This window comes from Myiozetetes cayanensis, unplaced genomic scaffold, assembly GCF_022539395.1.
Source record: "Myiozetetes cayanensis isolate MyiCay16 unplaced genomic scaffold, myiCay2020 scf1, whole genome shotgun sequence".
NCBI lineage: Eukaryota > Metazoa > Chordata > Aves > Passeriformes > Tyrannidae > Myiozetetes > Myiozetetes cayanensis.
The window spans coordinates 116,140,412-116,159,527 of NW_026086604.1; the positions used below are offsets into that span (position 1 = coordinate 116,140,412).

At 41.2% G+C, this 19,116-nt stretch overlaps 1 protein-coding gene across 7 annotated transcripts in view; it reads left to right on the forward strand.

The window, feature by feature from the left end:
* The first annotated feature begins 355 nt into the window (after positions 1 to 355).
* Positions 356 to 19,116, forward strand: part of SCRN1 (secernin 1) — a 129,471-nt gene continuing 110,710 nt past the window's right edge. For 3 of the 7 annotated variants that reach the window (XM_050320486.1, XM_050320468.1, XM_050320478.1), the window contains exons 1-2: positions 649 to 729; positions 11,428 to 11,587. In XM_050320486.1, coding sequence (XP_050176443.1) covers positions 11,429 to 11,587 — 159 coding nt within the window. In that variant the 5' untranslated portion in view covers positions 649 to 729; position 11,428. The other 4 variants (XM_050320444.1, XM_050320459.1, XM_050320450.1 and 1 more) reach the window with 4 other exon arrangements.

The following is a 19,116-nucleotide window of genomic DNA, read 5'->3' on the forward strand; positions in this document are numbered from 1 at the left end:
TTTCAAGAGAAGGGTGCATTCATGCTTGCTCTTGGTCCCTGAGACAGACTGAAGAACCACACGCGAAACGTGGACGCCTCTCCACAGAACCGCAGGACGGGTGAGGTTGGAAGGGACCACAGCGGGTCATCTGGTCCAGCCTCCCTGCTCAAGCGGGGTCATCCTAGAGCACATTGCACAAGGTTGCATCCGGACGGTTCTTCAATATCTCCAGCAAGAGACACTTCCCACCCGCTCCGGGCATTTCCCGGGGCCGCAGCACGGACACGGCCGCGCCCTCCGCGCCCTCCGCCGCCTCCGCCCGGCCGGGACTCTGCGCGGAGCGGTTCGGCGGCTGCGCGCGCGGGGGGCGGGGCCGGCGCCGCCGGGGGAGCGGAGCGGCAGGAGCGGGAGCGGCGCAGGTACGGGAGCGGTGCGGGAACGGGAGCGGGAGCGGTGCGGGAACGCCGCGGGGCAGGGCGGCATCTCCCCAGCATCACCCCAGAACCTCCGCGGCATCACCCCAGAACCTCCGCGGCATCACCCCAGAACCTCCGCGGCATCACCCCAGAACCTCCGCGGCATCACCCCAGAACCTCCGCGGCATCACCCCAGAACCCCCGCGGCATCACCCCAGAACCTCCGCGGCATCACCCCAGAACCTCCGCGGCATCACCGCGGCATCACCCCGGCACCTCCGCGGCACCTCCGCGGCATCACTTTCCTGCTCTGAGCGGCGCCCCCGGGCTGGTGTGTTACTGCTCGGCGCGGGGCAAAGTGACGGGGTCTGCGAGCAGCGACCTACTCTGCGGGGCTTCTCGCCCCACCAGCTTGCCGGGCGGCGGCGGTGGGCAGGGAGGGAAAGAGGGAGAGGGACAGCGGGGATGGCGCGGGAGGATGGCGCAGAGCCGGTTTCCCGTGGTTGGTGCGGGCGATGTCCCCCGGCGGCGGTATCCACCAGCGGCGATGTCCCCTGGCACCTCCCCGCACCTGCACCCCGGGCGGGGGCCGCGGGCACCGCGTAACGGGGCTGCGCCGGCGCCTCCCCCGGCCCGGCCGTGCGGGTGGGGGCTCCGCGGCAGGGGGAGGACTCGGTGACTGGGGTTGGTGTCGGCAAATGCCGTCCCCGGCTGCCCTTCCCGTTCCCGTCTGAAGCAAGGCTCTCCGATCTCTCTTCTTTCCATGGCTGCCCGCTCTACTCGCTGATGTTTTCCCTTCAGCAATTTAAGGACCAGGCGTGGGTTGTTCCCCCCTTCTTTTTCTTGAAGGTGCCTTTTCATATGGTCACCTTGAAACCTAGATGCCTTAATGTGCCTTTCTAAGCATAATGTTACGCTCAGGTGGGTATGTGATGGTTTCAGGCACTGGAGCAGTCTGATGGGCAGACATACCTTCCTGCAAGAGCCTGCAAAACTGGCATTTCTGTTTATGCTGCTATAATAATTCTAGAGGTTGTGACTAACCTATCTTAAAAAGCAAAAAACCCCAAAACTCCATTTTCTCCAGTACTGATGAGCAGAGAGGAAATAAATCATATTAAAACCAGAATCTCAAACAGAAGACAGCTTTGTTAGGGCCTTGATCCTATGAGTGCACTTATGCATAAATCTAACCCTGCAGAAACCATTCATGCCTGTAAGATATGAAACTTTAATAATCCCAGAGATGTGGTTGTGCTGCAATACACTTGGTAAATTCTGTGATGCAAACTGCCTAATGCTAAATATACTTAGTAGATTAGAAGATAATAAATACATGGACTTGTGAGAAGTGACTGACTCATTTGGTTATAGGCTATTACTGTTTCACCTATTGCTCTAAAAGCTGCTTTAGAATTAGGGATTTAAGGCACCTCCAAGCATACTGGTTTGTTCATAGCATGCACTCCAAATTTTCCAGCCAAACAAAAAGAAATCTTGAGGTAAATCCTCAATCATAGATATTTAGGAAGTTGATCTCTGTGAAACCCAGGACTTCTCGCGATTTGAGATGAACCAAGACTGAAGTTAACTTAAACCATTCACAGTGCTGTGGACTTTTCCAAGCAGTTTATGTCCCGGAGCTTACACAGACTGTCTAAAAAGACAGGTGTTATATTGAGACAAGTGGGATGGATGGGAATCCTGTACTGGTATCAGTCAGGTTTTTTCCTCCCCAGAAAAGTATTTCTGATGTTTAGAGTTTGAGATTTTTATGGCAACTTCCCATTTTGGAAGACATTTGTAACTTTTTTTTCCTGGCAAAGTAAGGTATAAGCTCCATTTATTTACACTTGCTGAGTTCAGTATGTTTGGTAAAGGGTGCTGAATTTGGCTCTCCATCCTCTCCTTCAGAAGTCACCAACCATGGGTGCTTTGCACAGCTTATTTGTGGAAAAGTGTACTAGTTTATGCTAGAAGCTTCCACTCAGAACTTCTTGCTTTATTATGGGCTTGAAGAGTTGCGAAGACTGGACATTGTCCCTGTAGTGTATTGGCCTTCTCTTTCTGTAAATTCAGCAGATTGAGAAACAGAATTGCTACCTAGACCTGCTTTTCTGTGTGGTACCCAAATGGATGGTTTCTGACACAATGTGCTGTGTTACATCCTAACATTTGCAAAGTCTCATTGCTGTTGTTTTGTAGTGTATTTAAAACTAAAGGGAAACTTCCAACAAGCTACTTTGATGCTTTTTATTTTACCCTTTTTTAACATAACAATGTTGCTAATTTGAAATGACTGGCAGTCAGTGTGCATTAGCCAGCTGTGTGTGGAGGTGGGCAGCCTCTCTTGTGCAGTGATAAAGACCTGACCGACCCGCCAAACGGGATTGTGATGCCTCTTTATAGAAAGCGAAAGCTACATGCCCAAGTATTATGCAGCAGTTAGCAACTTCTCATTATGAAGTTGTGTGCTGCACAAAGATGCTTTGGATGCCAGCAGCTCCTAACATGGGTCTCTGCACCAGTGGCAGAAGCAGGAAAACAGGTGCTTCTTTACAAAACGGAGAGTATTACAAATATGACCTTAGACTGAGGGCTGGAATATCAGCTACAAAAGGGATAGAGTTCTGTGACTGCTTGGAGACTTAATTAAAAGCATTGACATCCACTCAGTGAAAAGTCTGTATAAATAATGAATTTCCCCTGTATGCACAGCCTGTGATGGAAATGAGTCTGAAACCTGTTGTCTTGTGGATGACTGACCCTGATTTGTTTTTAAATAGAATGATGTTTTCATTAGCATAATTCAAATTTCTCCGGGCAAAAAATAAGATCCTGTCTTATTTTGAAAGATGCATACTTTGAAAGCTTGGAGAAGGGTGTATTGTAGAATTAAAATGTTTAGTCAATGGACTGTAAACTTTTGTAACAGCTGAAGTCTTACCATTTGTTAGGAATGTAAATGCTGAAGAGTTTTAGCATGCTCATTTGGTGGCCACTATCTGTTTTTAGATGGCCTTAAACAATCTGGCTGCTGTTGCCAGGAATATTCCATATTTTCCCACACACAGCAAGAGAAATATTTTCAATTCCTTCCAGGCCTATTATGCATTTATTCAGTTAAATGACTGAAGGGAGCATACAGCTTAGGAAAGCTTTGAAGTGCAACTTGATTTTATGCCTGTGTAGGGAATTGCTACTTCCTGTAATTAAAAAAATAAAAGAAACTTATTGGAGAAAAAGGCCATCCCAAATCTCTGACTGAAGGTTTGAGATGTTGCCCATTTTGAGGAAATTATTGATAACATTTTGGCATGTAGTTAATGTAAAAAAAAAAAAAAAAGAAAAAGAAAAAAAGTTGAGCATGGCTTGCTAAATTTCAGCTACTTATAAACTCCTCTTGGATATCTTGTCAGGCACAGCTTAGAGGGACAGAGGCAATCAAAGCTGAACGTGGCACCTTCAAGCAGTAAGTTGGTGTCATCATCCATTGTTAGTAAGGAAAGAGTCAAACAATTTGACTAACGTCTGATAATGAAATGTCCAGACCATAGGGACACAGGGATCTGGCATGGTTTTGTGCTCATATTCAGGAACAGTCTCTTAATGCATGCAATTTCTCTCTCCTGATAAGTCATGCATTGAAACTGTCCAAATTGCCAATAAAAAACCTAACTTTCCAGTGTTTCCTAAGATGGGAACAGTATTATTATTGTGTCTTTCAGTTTGCTGTCTTTGTTCTGTGCCTGCAGCTGAATGAATTTTGCTTTTCATTTCTGTTTCAGGAAGCATTGCTTTTCTACAGGGTGCAGAGATCACAAGTCTCTATGTGCATAAGACACTAGGCTTGATTTGTAAATGAAAATATAAGCTTGTCTCAGGCACAAGAAACATCTTAATTTGAAAGTTATAAGAGAGGTTCAAAACCCATAACTTAGCCCTGAACAAAATTTTCATAATTGTAACTGACCTTTCTTTTGCCACCCCATTAAAAATATGGAAGAGTTGAGAATATATCATGTGTGGGCCATTCAATATATTCTTCCTTTCATGACAAGACAGCCTTGATCCAAATATGAGGACCGTGGTTCAGATGCTGCCTTTCAGGTTTTTATTGTAAATGTTTCTTGTAGATTACGTCACTTACCATTTCTGGTCACAATGAAAACAGGTTTATTGAAATCTAAACATTACTGAAATAGCTGAGCAGTGTTAGCACAGCTGGGGTTCTGTTTTATAAAAGCACAAAATATAGTCATCCTTTAATACACAGAAACACATTATATGTCTTCATAAAAGGCTTAATGTGTCTTTTTTAAAAGGACTTTAAAAGCAGCTCAAATCTCTTTTGCAAGATAAATGTTAGAGAAAATGTGATCATCAACCAGAAGCACTCAGAACTTAGCAGAAAGAAGTTTAGCAGCCTCTGTATTTCTGGTACCTAAAACATCTGTTAAGGATCAGCTTTAATTTGAAGAAACTACAGAAGTGAGGGTGGAAAGGTTAGGGTATATGATCAGGGTCCTGTTTGGGTATATGTTCTGACCAAACAACTGTGGAGATCTGAGATGAAACCTCAGTCTTAAGCCTCCCACCCTTGTTTTTGTGGACACCCGTGTTGTCTTGAAAACATCATGTTGATTATTACCAGCATTAACAGTGGGTTATCTAGGACAATCACAGGCATGCTTGACAAACTGGGAGTTAGGAGAGTTTTAGACTTCACCCTGTATTTTGTTTATGCCTGTGCTTCAGAAAGCTTGATGGTTGTGCCAACAAAACTCTTGAAGACAAACACGGAAAATGTTTGACAGATGAGTTAGTGTGATATGTCCATGCAACCTCACTAAGGTGAATGAAAGCAAGGTGTGTTGTTCCTGCCGCCATCCATGCTGGAAGGCTTGCTAGGATTGCTGTGCTGATTAATGAATGAAGCAATTATGATCCTAGGTGAAGGTTTGACTTGATTAGGCTGAATTTTTGCCAGCTTCTGAGTCAAATCAATACAAGGCAAATTTTACAGCTGAATGCTACTCATCCCAACACAAGATGAATGCTTCTTTGTTGTCAGTGCTGACTGCTTGGTCTCACTGACACTTTCATCTTTACTGTCTACCTGAACATTGCTTTGATTTCTTGTGAAGAGGAGCTGTAATGGTGGTAGCTGACAGGTCTGGCCTTGTTCTACATGGCAGTGACTGGATAGTATTAAATTTTTGGGCAAGAGACTATACTGGTGTAGAAAACAAAACTACTGCATACTGTGATAAGGGCAGAACTGTTTGTACATGTCCGTCACTTAAAATGTCTTAAACAGTGTGTTGCTGGGAAAGGACTAGCTCTGCACAGGAATAGCTACTTCAGAATTTCTTCATTTGGTGTAAATCTTAATTAAGATTAACAATAAGTACTAATTAACATTTCAAAAACTTGCATTAAACCCAAAGGGTTTTTATATGTGCTCCTGAGGGCATCTTTAGCTTTTCTTGAGAAAAGTTGCGTGGCATTAAGTGAGCAGCAATTAAAAGAAACATGAAGAGCAAATACTGGTTCAGTTCAATAAACATGAGTGAAATTTCATGACAGGCCCCTACTTTGACCCTTTTGTCTCACACTAATTCTTTTTTCTCAACCACTGCTTCCTAGTGAGTGCTGCACTTCCATTATAAATCTATTGTTTTGGTTTTCAGTTGAAAGAAAAAAGAGCAGAAGCAGTTTTACTGTTATAGAAATAAGTTTTGGAATTGTTTGAAGTCGTTAGAAGAGCTTTGAGATTGTAATAATTCATAATACTGAATCTTTACTTTTGGTAATTTTTTTCCTCAGTAGATAAGACAGCAACTGTGAGAGCTACTGTCAGCAAGCCAGTTTTCAAATAATTTGTAACTTTGTAAAACTAATAATTACTTCGTGCTTAGTGTCTTCAGGGTATTTTGCCAAACAAGGAAAATTATTTGGCTTGGAAAGAGTTGATATCTATTTGATATGGGAGGATAAAGTTATTTTTCTGAGAAGTAATTTTATTGTAAGCAGTCAGATTCTTGAGCTTTATAAAAGATTATTTCAGTACCAAGTTACAGCTTTCAGAGAAGAAGTACACAGTGTTATTCTGGAAAAAAACCCAAACCATAAGAAGTCTAGAGTAAGTTAATAAGAAAATCTTCCTTTCTTTAGTTTGAACTCTGTCATGCTAAGCTCAGAGTACTTTGTGGTGGATACACAGCTATTTCAGTTTTCTTGGGTTGGGGAAGGCTCTAAAACACACTGAATTATTTATGCCTGTCTCTCTATTCTCCTAAGAGCATGGCTTCAGCCTCTGACACTCACGTTCATGAGGGGAGGATGGAGTACTGCATTCTGTCCTCCTCCATGTGTGTTGCTATAACAGCATTATTGGTTTGTTCATTTTTTTTTAATAAGTAAAAGATGACATCTAAATGAAGCTTTCATTAGACTGTGGCACAACCTGTATGTACAGACTTAAATGATAACAATTTTATTCCTTGTTAACCACTCTAAAAGTCTGAATGTGGGTAAATTTTGGCTCTAACAGTAAAAATTGTTCTAATTAGAAGTTATGAGCCTTCTTAATACATGTCAGCATTTTTAAGATCCTCATACTGTGACATGGAAAATACTTCAGAGAGTATTTTTTATGTCTTAATATTTTCAACCTGAAGATTGGTATTTTATATGTATCAAGAATGTGTGGGTTAATTTTCCTGATGTGGTGCTAGGCAACAACACTTCCATGTTCACCCTGTTTCAGGTTGTTCTGAATATGTTGTTCAGACATGTTTATAGAGCCCTGATAATTGTCATCCCCGTTATTTCACATTGTGATGTTTGGAGCCAGACATTTGTCCAGAGAAGGGCAATGAAGCTGGTGGAGGGTCTAGAGAGTAGGTCATATGAGAAGCAGCTGAGGGAACTGGAGGTGTTCAGCCTGGAGAAAAGGAGGCTCAGGGGAGACCTGATTACTCTCTACAACGACTTGAAAGGAGGTTGTAGCAAGGTGGGAGTTGGACTCTTCTTCCAGGCAACCAGTGATAGGACAAGAGGAAATGGCCTCCAACTGCACCAGTGGAGGTTCAGGTTGGATATCAGGAAGAATTTCTTCACTGAAAGAGTGGTTAAGCATTGAAACAGACTGCCCAGGGAGGTGGTGGAGTCACCATTCCTGGAAGTGTTCAAGAAATGACTGGACACAGAACTTAGTGCTGTAGTTTAGTTGAGGTGGTGATGTTCATTCACTCAAGGGCTGGACTCTGATCATGGAGGTATTTTCCAACATTTTTGATTCTATGACTGCCCAGTGAATGTTACTTATTTCTTTCTGCATCAAAGTACTTATGAACTCGACTGTTTTACCATTGACAACTGTGGTGATATGTTCATGAAATTAATTTGGCTTGTCATTTGCTAAATGTGATTTATCACAGTGAGAGAAGATCTTATTAAAGGAATTTTGTTAACTAAATTTGTTAACTAAAACCTCTTCATAGTGTCAGAACACAGAGGACTCTGGAGAAAAATATGACCACATGAAATAGTGCATCCCTGCTGTAGTATGTTTTGTCAAATAAAAAGATAGCAAGCGGAGTATATTACCTTGTGGCTGTTGCTCGCACCTCTCTCAGCCTTTATACCTGCAGTGATTCTAGGCCAGCCAAGCCTGTTAACTCCCTGAAACTGCAGCAGTTATGTAGTGGCACAGCATAATGTACAGCTATTGTACATCTATTTCCATGGCTTCCATATGCAGAATGATTTTGGATATAGCCTGTAGTGGTTTGTGTGGTGCCTGTTTCTCTTAACTTTCAAGTGGTCCATCTCTGAGTGTAATGGTTTGCAATCAAGACAAATGGTGTATGTTTACCTCTGTCTACACCAGAATGCAAGTTTCAGATATGGGTTGTTGTGAGAATCAGGCATGTATGAAAAGATGCTCTGTGGTAAAGAACTGTGTGAATGGACAACAAGGTGTCCTTTGAGATCTGTTTGCAATCATTCCCTGTGTTTTCTAAGGTTTTCAGGAATGCCTTTCATTGGAGGAGCAAATACTCTGTGAAAAATAGTGTAGAAATTATAACAGTAGGTGGATTTGTAAGTCAGGCTGATTTATCAGTGGTGCTGTGAAGGAGGAGTGTACCGCTCCTTCTGTGGATGAAAAATGTTTGTTTGATATTGAGTCAGTATGGTGCCTTATAAGAGGGCCAAGAGGTAGCAAATGTGTGACAAGGACAACCTCAAGTTGAACAAAGGAAAAAAAGAAAATGAAGCCAGTAGAAATGTCCTGCTTAGATAAGGTGGCTGTTAAGAGACTGTTTTAGTTACGTGATGGAGGAAGGTGAGGTGTTCTGAACAAATACAGGTTGTGGTTGTATCTGAGAAATGGCCATCTTTATCATATTTAAAACAAACCAAATAAGGTTCTAGGAAAAAGTGCTACCTAGCAAATTGCGTAGATTTAACTGTAGTGGGCTGCTAGATGGCTTCCTTCTTTAGAAATGTAATGTAAGATCCCAGTGCCAACTCCTCTTATGACAATCACATTTTCAGTATAAGGTTGTAACATTCAACTTCGTGTTTAACTGTTCCATACTGTGTTGAAGGGACTCTATGTATAGAGGAGCTTACTCATACTTACAAAATAAACTGTGTCGAAGTGAACTCTAGTTATAGAAGAACTTACTCATACTTTCATACTTAAAAGGCACTACCAAAATGGCAATTTGTTTTTGATTCAGTAGCTGTTGGTACATTTAAGGGGAAAAAAAAGTAAAATCTCACAAATACAGTTGAGCCTCTTTATTTCAGGGAGGGTGTCAGAACTCTGTAGAGCATTAGATTCCTACAAGCTTTTAATTCTTTTCCCTACCTACTCAGACTGTAGGTATGTAAATATCTGCCTTGCATACCTTCATATTCGTTCAGTAACACAGTGTTGAAACATTCCTTCACATCTTTTTAAGGCTATTTGCCAATATGTTTAGGTATTCATTTATTAAAATGAATACTGTATATAATTTTAACCTTTCTTTCTACGTTCTTGTGTGCCTAATGTCTTCAGTTCTCTCATATATTTCAAATAAATCAGTTAGCTTTAAAGGAAATATTTCTCTTAAACAGTGAGATCTACAGTAAGTCTGCAAGTTATTCAAGATTTGAACTGGTCTGGCAATGCAGTAGAAGACAAATTTGGAGCACTAAATGGTTACTTACCTGAAGGTTGATGTTGACTCTTAGAGTGCAGGAAAGCAGTTACACTGACATCACCATCACAGCAAAATAAATATAAATACTTGGAATAATTCATAACAAAATACTAAATGGTTTAATTAGTGACAAAGCTTGGGCAACACTCTACATATTGCATTTCAGTTTAATCACAAGTGCTCTGATGACTCACAGGTGATGAGAGGCAACTAAACTGGGCTTTCCATCATGTCTGTGTGCACAACCTCTTGAACCAATAATGTGCCTGGTGGTACAATACAGGTCTGCAGGTTGATATCCTCTGACAGATGTATTTTATCAGCGGAAGTAATTCCAGTTCATAGTATCTTGTCCTGTCCTACCAGTCAAAACTCTGCTTTGAAATGGGATTTGTTTGTTTCCTAATGCATTTTCAGCTCACATGGATGATTATTCTTGTGTATAATCTCACCTAAATTGAAAGGTGGTGTGAGTTCCCTAGACAGTTCATTACCTCACCTTGTGTTGGTAGAGGACATTGTTAACATACGTCTTCTTGACCTTTTTTTCCAAGGTTGAGCATCTGCGTGACCTGCTCATAGTCTACAGGCAAACAATTACCACTGTATGGATTATAGGTTTTATCCAAAAGGCATTCTATCTCTGATATAATATTGGCAGCCTGCTATTCTGTGAGAAGTATGTGCTCAAATGGCATGGCTTTGAAAAAAAAACCAACCAAACAAACCCAGACCCTCAATTTGAATGCTTTGGAGCATGTGCAAGTTAATGGTAAAAAAACAGCTTTGGCCGGGGCGGGGGGTAGTTTCTAAGGAGTCCAAATGTGTGCAAGTACTTCTACTTATTCAGGTTATTGTGGAGGAAGAAAATTGTTCATTTTGGGGCTGAATTTTTATTGCAGTGATAAGAACTACAAAGACATTTCAGACATCTGTGTTGAGTGCTATTTTAACAAGTGATAAACACCTCACCTTTTCCTTTTTTAGGCATATGTGCCAGAAGTTTCCCTGAATGGTGGAAAAATGTCAGATATGCCAATGTACACAAGACCAGCTACAGCAGTGTCATAGTCCTGAAGCAGTTTACATTTTTTATTAATATATTGTCATTGCAAACACTTAAAATTATCATATAAACATTTCACATTAGCCTGCATAAACAAATAAACTGCAATCAATTAGCTTTGAGTAAGAGCAGCAATGCAGACAAACCACAGAGAAAATAAAATGCAATTAGTGCTTCAGTCTCTCTGGTCTGAGTAGATTAATTTTCAGACAGTTTTTAAATTGTGCTATATCTTTGTTCTGTTTCCAGTTACGCTACTGTCCTCTCTCAGGAATCCCTCAAACATGTTTTCTCTTTCCTTTTTTAAAATATTAAAGTGCATGGGAGCAGAGAAAGTAAATTATTTAAAATTATTCTGTGTCTCTGCACTTGTCTGAGTCAGCAGAATACATCTAGGTCATATGTTCCTGAACAGCTCTGGTGCAGAGTATCTTCTTTCTGTGGGGACTGAGTAGACGCATTACGGTACAGTTATCTTGCCTTTTTTCCTATTCTTTATGCCTTCAAAAAACTTGGGTGAAAAAATGATGAAAATTATTATATTTTTAAAATTAAATTCAGATAAGATTCCTCTGAGCTGACCTGTTCTTCCCTTATCGTTGGACAATCAACTGATAGACAGAGGGAATGCATTCCTTCTTAGTTAAAATTAGTAGCAGTAGCCTGAGTGATTCTCCAATGTATACAGTTATGAATCAAGAAAACACTACTTTGGTTTGTTTATGCTTTCTTTCCTTTTCAGGATGGCTGCAGCTCCTCCAAGTTACTGTTTTGTAGCCTTCCCCCCATGTTCTAAGGATGGGCTGGTGGTATTTGGAAAGAATTCTGCCCGGCCTAGGGATGAAGTACAGGAGGTGGTCTACTTCACTGCCGCAGATCATGAGCCAGGAAGCAAAGTTGAGGTAAGAGTGAATTGTTACATTCAAACTGTGAGAAATTATATTTTTTTTTGGGAGAAATGAATGCTGTCTTGTTTTCTTGTCAGATTGTGGAGTCCTTGCTCACTTCACTCAAACCTCTTGAATAGGAAAAAGACAAGATTTTTTAAAAGTCCTGAAAATGAAACTCAAAATGTAACCTTTTTGTTTAACTGGGGGAAAATCTGTGATCTGTACTTTCTCCAGCAGACAGGAGAAATTGTTCAAATCTCGAATTCCTGCCCCGTGTAGGCTACTGATTAGTTTTTTGTTTTAAAGGAAAAATATCCTGGCTAGGTGGATCTAGAAGCCAATTTTCAAAGTTTGTCACTTACCGTAAGAATTGTTCTCATTCATGGTTGTTGTTTGACAGTTGTAATAGGATTTTGGCTACCCTAGACATGCTGCTAAACAGGTAGCCAGAGCCAGAAATCTCTGCACTCTAATAAGGGAGTGTGAGAGGAGAAAGCAAGAGCATAAGGTCTGTAAGCCAAACATAACTCGAGTGTGTGCAGTTGGCTTTGATGCCACGTTCTGCAGCTGAGGCATCTGCATCGTGGTCAGTTTTCAGTGCTGTGGCTTCTCTCTGAATCCAGGCTGAATGTGGAGTCCTGAAGCTGGATGCTGATGCTGGGTGCAGGTTGAAAGGGGCACTGCTGGAAGTAATTTTAATTACAGTCTGTTACTGCAGCCTCACTTTAGTGACAGGAGAAATGAAGGGATAAGCAGATGTGGAAGAGTGAAGCAAGGAGAAAAATGAAACAAGAAGACAGGAAGAGGAAAAAGTGTGAAGTGAAGGTGGAATGAAGAGACTGAAGCACCAGAAGGAAAGACAAGGATCTGTGTGGGTAGTCATTTTGGCAGAGGACACAGAGCCTTATCTGCACTGTCAGGAGCTTCTAGAGTCCACAAGATCTTGCTCTGGCAGGCAACTGGGAAAGCAGGAACTGTGGTGTTTGCTGCTTTCAGCTTCCTCCTGTCTCTGTGGCTGTGCAGAAGGCTGAGGACACAAGGTGTTCTGTGCCAGGCTGGTGTCTCTCATCCAAATGGATCCTTTATGGATCTAGTTACTGCTTCCCCAGAAGATATCTTAAGTCCAGTGACAGTTTTAATTCTGTTTTTCAAGTGGGATGACTTTCAAACTTCAGAGGGTATGGTGCTTCTCTTTCTAACAGTTAATGTTCTCTTGATTCTTGTTGCTACAAACATCTAGTACAACTCATGGATTATTAAATGGCTTAATTTTGGATATAAAGAAATCCACTTCCCCTGTCCAAGCGAGAACTCAGGCAGAAACTCAACTTTTTGGTCAACTTTTTAGAAGTGCAGAGTGTAATTCCTTTTCCTAGCACACCACAGTTTGTAGAACCAGTATCTGCAAGCATTTTCCTTAAATGCTGAAATATTGGTTTTTTAGATGAAGGTAAGGTTTGTTGCAGTGTGGTGTAGATGCACTTTTAAAAGAGGTAGTGGAGTGGGACAATTTTATTTATTTATTTATTTATTTATTTTTTAAAGTAGTGGCTCAAGTCCTGATTAATGGATACTTTGGCCTTGGCTGGTCTGTACTACTGCATAATTCTTCATTAGCTACCCTGACATTTTGCAAGCACAGTGATGTACAGAAACATACATGCTCCAGATGTTTACCAAAATGCTTCCTGTTTCCCCCCAACACAGAATAAAAACATCATCAATTGCTCTGAGAGTAGTGCAAGCAGTTGCTTATCACTGCATATTCATCACAATCAGCACTAAGTATTGTTAATGTATTTTTCTTTTTTTTACTCATGCATACTTTGAGTAGAGTAAGCTAGTTAAAACACAATACTGATTTTAATTGTTTTATTGGGTTTAAAGGCTGTCTGGTAGCTTTGCACAGTCCCTGTGTACTGGTAGTGAATGGTACCTCTAAAAGTTAAGAAAAACTTAAAGGAACGGCTTGAATTCAGCTGCTTCATGTTTTTTAAGTAGCAGGCATGCAACACTATCCACCTTTGAAGCAAATTGTTGGAGGTAATTAGCTGTTAGGGGGCGTGGAGAGGAGTGTCAGAGTTTCTAGGTAACATACTCAGGATTATTACTTTGTTCTTTAAAACCCTGAAAACTGCCAACAGTTCAGTTATCATTGAGTGGAAGGTTTTTTTCCTGCAGCTTTCCTTCCCTTGGATTTTATAAAACTAATTAAACAGGTCTGAGAAACCAAATGTATGATATGTTGCAAATGGAAAAACATGGTTGATCCGTTTCAATGCTGTAGTTTTTCAAAGTCAGTAATCCTTTGGGCCTCTCCCTAAATTTTTCCTCTCTTCCATCCTAGCATTTTTTTTTTTCCAAATTAACAACTTTTCTCTCCATTCTATATTGTAAATTTGCATTTGTGTCTTTACCCTCACTGGACAATGATGGTGGACTTACTTTTCATTATATTCTGTTCTTTCAAGTGTGCATCAAATTTTGATTACTTGTCTGTGACTGTCACTTCGGCTCAGAGGTGGTTGACAATATGGGTTGTTCTATAAGACTCTCTCAGAAAGTCTGTATCCTATTTATCTCTATGCTGCTCACGCTTGCAAATGTGATAATGCACAATGTAACCAAAAACTGCTCAGTAATTCGGTGAGATTGTTGCCATGAAGGAACCAGGCAGGCTATGCTATACAGCTATCAGCTAGTTTGTGGCAGGGCTGCAAGGGAATTCAGTGAATACTGCAAGTTATTTTCAGCTTGATCTCTGCAGCTCAATTTACCAGACAAGTAACCCTGCAGCTAGCTCATCAACATAATTCCTTCCCTCCATGTCAGCAGGTTCCCAAGACCCTGAACAATGGGGCTTTTCATGAAGGTCTGTTCTGTGCATGTGTGTGTCAACTTTCTCAAAAGTTTGTTCTTGCCTTGCATTGTAATTTTGCAGTGGCAGATGCTGATCGGCCTTCTTCCTTGCTGTAGTGATCAGTCTAGTGAATTTGTGTGTGCAGGTGAAATATTGTTCCCTTAAACATAAATAAGGTCCTTTTTTGAATTTCTCTACTAAAACTCTTTTTTTTTTTTCTTTTTTTTCCCCCCCTCCCCACCCCAGGTGTTGGTTTTAAGAATTTATCATGCATTAGTCAGAATTTGTGTTGTATTAGTTTTGAGATGCAAGTCCTCCTGTCTTATTTTTGGAGTAGACTTTCCTGACTAGTTTTCTCTTGTTCTCTAGTAACCTTCTGCTTGCTGAGGTTTTCTTTCTTGGAAGAAGTCTTGGCTGGATGACCTTTTCATAGATGAATTTTCCATATGGATATTTTTTTCTTTTAGATCCACCTGTCTTTGTTCTAACTTGACCTTATATTCATGATTTTAAAACAGTCATACTTTCTTGCTTCACTATGGAGCTGTAAAATCTCTTTTATTTTAACAGGATGCAGCTTCTTATGGAGGAGTGAAAGGGGGAAACTAGAGTAGTCTACAAAAAGTCTGTAAAACTGTGGAATGTGCAAAATTTTTCCAATATGTTGATATTACACAGTCTTCTGGGCTTTAAGCCAATGCTTTGTGGGGTAGGAGGAATTTTGTGTGCTCAAAAAGTTCATGGCATACTTAGTTGTTCTTTGGTTTTGTTTGTTTGTTTGTTTGTTTGTGGTTTTGGTGGGGTTTGTTTGGTTTTTTCCTTTTATTGATACCATCCCAACTCCCTTTGCTCTGAGTTTTCAGAGGAGCCATAAGGTTTTTTTGCTGTACATTGGTCTGAGGACTGCAGACGTAAAAAGCTCTCCTGAAGGTAACTGGGGGATCACTGGTGTTATAAGAGAGGTATAAAGCTTGGAAAGCAGCTTTTGACTGTATTAAAGTTGACTTTGTGTTGCCTGGAGGTATCTTAGTTCTGGTGTTTGTGACATAATCACCAGGCTTCATGCCAGTGCTGCAGTCTAGTTCTGGCATACTTTGTGCCAGCTGTTTGGGTTATCTGCGTTATACCACAGGGTAAGGTGTTCAGAATCTGGTCACAGAAGCCGAATAGCAGCTGAATTTACTGACAATTTGCTCTTTGAGAAGCCTCTGGGTTAGACTGGCAGTGCCAGATTTACAGTCATGTTGCTGCGCGTTTGAACTGGAACTGGGGCACTTCCAGCCCAGTGATACTTCCATGGGTAAGTGCTGACTTCCAGGAAACCTTGAGGAAGCACAGCAGTGTTTGTGCCTATGATGAAACTTTTCATTTGCTGTATTTAGACTAAAAAAAGGGTTGTATTCTGAAGGCTTACATTTCAGAGGTAGTTTAGGAAGCTGCATTTCTTGCCTCATGCTGAGACCTAATAACTGGCTGGTAGGCAGCCCAGCTCATGCACATGCAGACAGATTGGCTTACCTCAAGCTACCTTGTTTAAGCTAACTCTTAGACTTTGTACCGAGATAGAAGAGATGCACTGTGCCGGCAGACAGCAACTAATAAAAGAAACTGGTTGCTGCCTTCAGCAATCTATTGCTTGGCTAATGTGAGCTTTTTCTCTCTTCTGCTCCATTGCAGGCCACTGGCCTTTAAACTAATGTGTTTGACTTTGCTTTGTAACACAAGCACAAGCTGGCAGCATTTCAGAGGTAGAAGTAATAATCTCTTGGATGTTCCTGCCCTCTCAAAGCCTGTTTTTACTGTAGGAGTGCTGCTTTTTTGCTCTCTTTTGCTACCAGAGCAAAACTGGTTAGATTGAACTATGTTTTTTTTGGTCTTAATATCTTTATTTTTTTTTTATTGTAGCAGAGAGGAAAAGGAGTGAGAGTGCTAGAATTGTGTGGGGCAAAAACCTGCCAACTCTCCCATCTTGGCCCAAACTATTTCCTTGTTTCAAAACAGATGTGTAAGCAGGTAGTTCAAATGCCTATGATATCTGAGAGTTCCAAGGATATCTCTGTGATAGGCTTTTTGTGGCTTATTTGAAATTTGTTTCTTACTGATTTAAAACATTAAATTAAGAAGCTTCATCCTATTTCAGTTCTACTTTTGCTCATCACTCAGGAGACTGCTAGATTTGTATCTTAAAGAACAAGAGGTAAATTCTTGACTGCTAAATCAACTCTGACGTACAGTGTCTCCAGAGAGTGTTCTCAGCCTTGGGTGCCCTGCTGCACTTTGTGGTATTTGATTTTTTAAGAGATTTTTATATTTCATTTTTGCTGAGCACGTTTCCATACTGTGGCTCACGTGCCTGAGGCTCCTTGATAGCTTGATAGAGTAGGTCAGAGGTTGCAGATAGTTCTGCATTTTGACAGGGGAACTGTTTGGCTTTTTCCAGCTTCTCTAATTATTTTCGTTTTCTAGAATAAAATCTATCCACCCTACACACGGCTGTGGATCAGAGGCACACAGATTCAAATTTTACAGTTATTGGTTACAGTGAATACAAACATCTAGGAACAATATTGCAAGTATAAAGCATATGTAAAGTGCATTAGGGAAAAACCTCTTCTTAATATGAAGAAAAAAGAGGTACTGTGGCAGAAACTGGCTTTTTTTTCTGTATTTGGACAGTTAGTTAATACTGTTTATATCTGGCTACAACATGAGGATAAAAGTACTAGCATGTGTTTCAGAAAGATGAGTACCTGAGGATTCATCCTGATGCTGGAGAGACTTACATTCATCATTCTGGTTTGACTTACATGAGCACTAGAACTAGAGCTGGCTGCTTGAAATGTGCCCTGGCTGGATTTATCCTGGTGCATGGCTGTCCCCTCCACGGTGGCACAAGTTTCACTGCTAGCAGAAGATGTCATGGGTGATTTAATGGGTGTTGTAGAGTGGAAGACATCTGGATGACTTTACGCTTAGTTCTGCTTTGAGCCTAAGCAAGCAGTGGTAACAGCATTGGCTGACCACATCTTTTGTGCTGTGTTCTACTGCTTGCATATTTCCCTTTCCAGAGAACACTTATTATGGCTCCTTTGAACTCTAACTAAATTTGCTCCTGTAAATAAGCAGCAAAAGAATTGTCTGTAAAGTGCATTGTCAGGCACATCCACATGAGATGGTCCGAGGTGATTTTATGAACAAGCATGTTCGAACTTTCCAGATTTCCACTTCACTGTGATTGGAGAGCCCAGGTAGCCCATGTTACCTGTGGAATCACCTCTCTAGACATTTCCAGCCAGGCTGTCAGTCTCAATGTCTTGATGGCCAGGGAGGCAGCAGGCTGTGAGACTGCCTCATCACATTTTTTCCATCCCTCTTTTGGAAGGGGTTAAAAGCAACCATGATGCAATTTACTGAGTTGCTACAATGGTGCAGATGTTTTGCCTATTTTCAAATATGTCCTATGGTACAGCAGTGCTGGAAGTAGTTAAGCAAAGAGTTAATGCCAAGTTAGAGCCTGGATCCAATGGCGGGGGAGGGGGTGGGGTGGGATCTCTTCTGTAATCTGGAATCTTAAGACCCTTTTTCAAAGATCATTTCTTTCTAAAGCATTCCCTGACTATTGCCTTTGTTATCCAGGGCTGAAGCCTATGGGATTTCCATTGATATTTCATAATGACCTGACTGACAGTGCTAGGAATTGGGCTTCTGCAGCCTGAGTACAGTAGAAACTGCACAATAGCTTCTTTTCATTAATGAAAGAAGAAATCTCTTGTGCTTATGACTGTGGTGTCTGTTTTTGGAATACCTCCAACCTATCTGCATGGCCAGGCAAGGCTGGGAGATACATTTGTGCCTTGCGCTATTCTTAGAACTGCCTTGATAAGATTCTCTTCTTGATACTGTAAGTGAAATAAATATCATTAGTTTCCAACCTGCTCAATTCTCTTTAAAGTTGTTGGCTGCATCTCTTGTATGTGAAGTCTCTGCTCTTTACTTTTATATTTCCTGATGGGAATTTACTGTCACAGGGCATGACGCCAGTTATGCTGCTTTCAGGACTGGAGTTTTAGAAAATCAATGGAGCCTGACACCATTCACTCACAGCCTTTGCCACCAAATTTGTCAGTATTCTTCCGTTTTTAGCATTCAGACTCAAAGAAAAATGTTTGTGTTGGGAAATCCTGAGGCTGGACACTTCAGGAATTTTAAAGACAGGTTTAGTGGCAACAGAATCACAGCAGTACCTTATGTCTGCTTCATTTGTCATTGCCTACTTTGGCACAGGTCTCAATGGAACAGGCTGCTTTTGCTCTTGTTCTGTAGAGGGATTTGCCAGATCTGTGGGGTGCAGGAGAGGGGACAGGGAGGTTGGAGTCTGTGCTTTTGAAATCCTGTCATCATCTGAGCTCCTGTTTCTAGAGATCTCGTGGTCAGTGACGTTTTTTTGGTGGTTAGTGTTGCCTTTCCCCTCTGTTTCCTTTTGTTCCTGAGCTGTTACAAGGATATGTTCTGATTTCTGTGGAACAAGTGGCAGTGGTTTGCTGTGCTGCAAACCCAGTGTCTGGCTCTAGTTCACCTCCTTTATGACTGATGTGTCTTGGCTATGAATGGATAACCCAGTTCCTCTTGGGTCCTGGAAGAGAGTTTTCTGATGTTTTTTCAAGGGGAGGAGGATGAAATT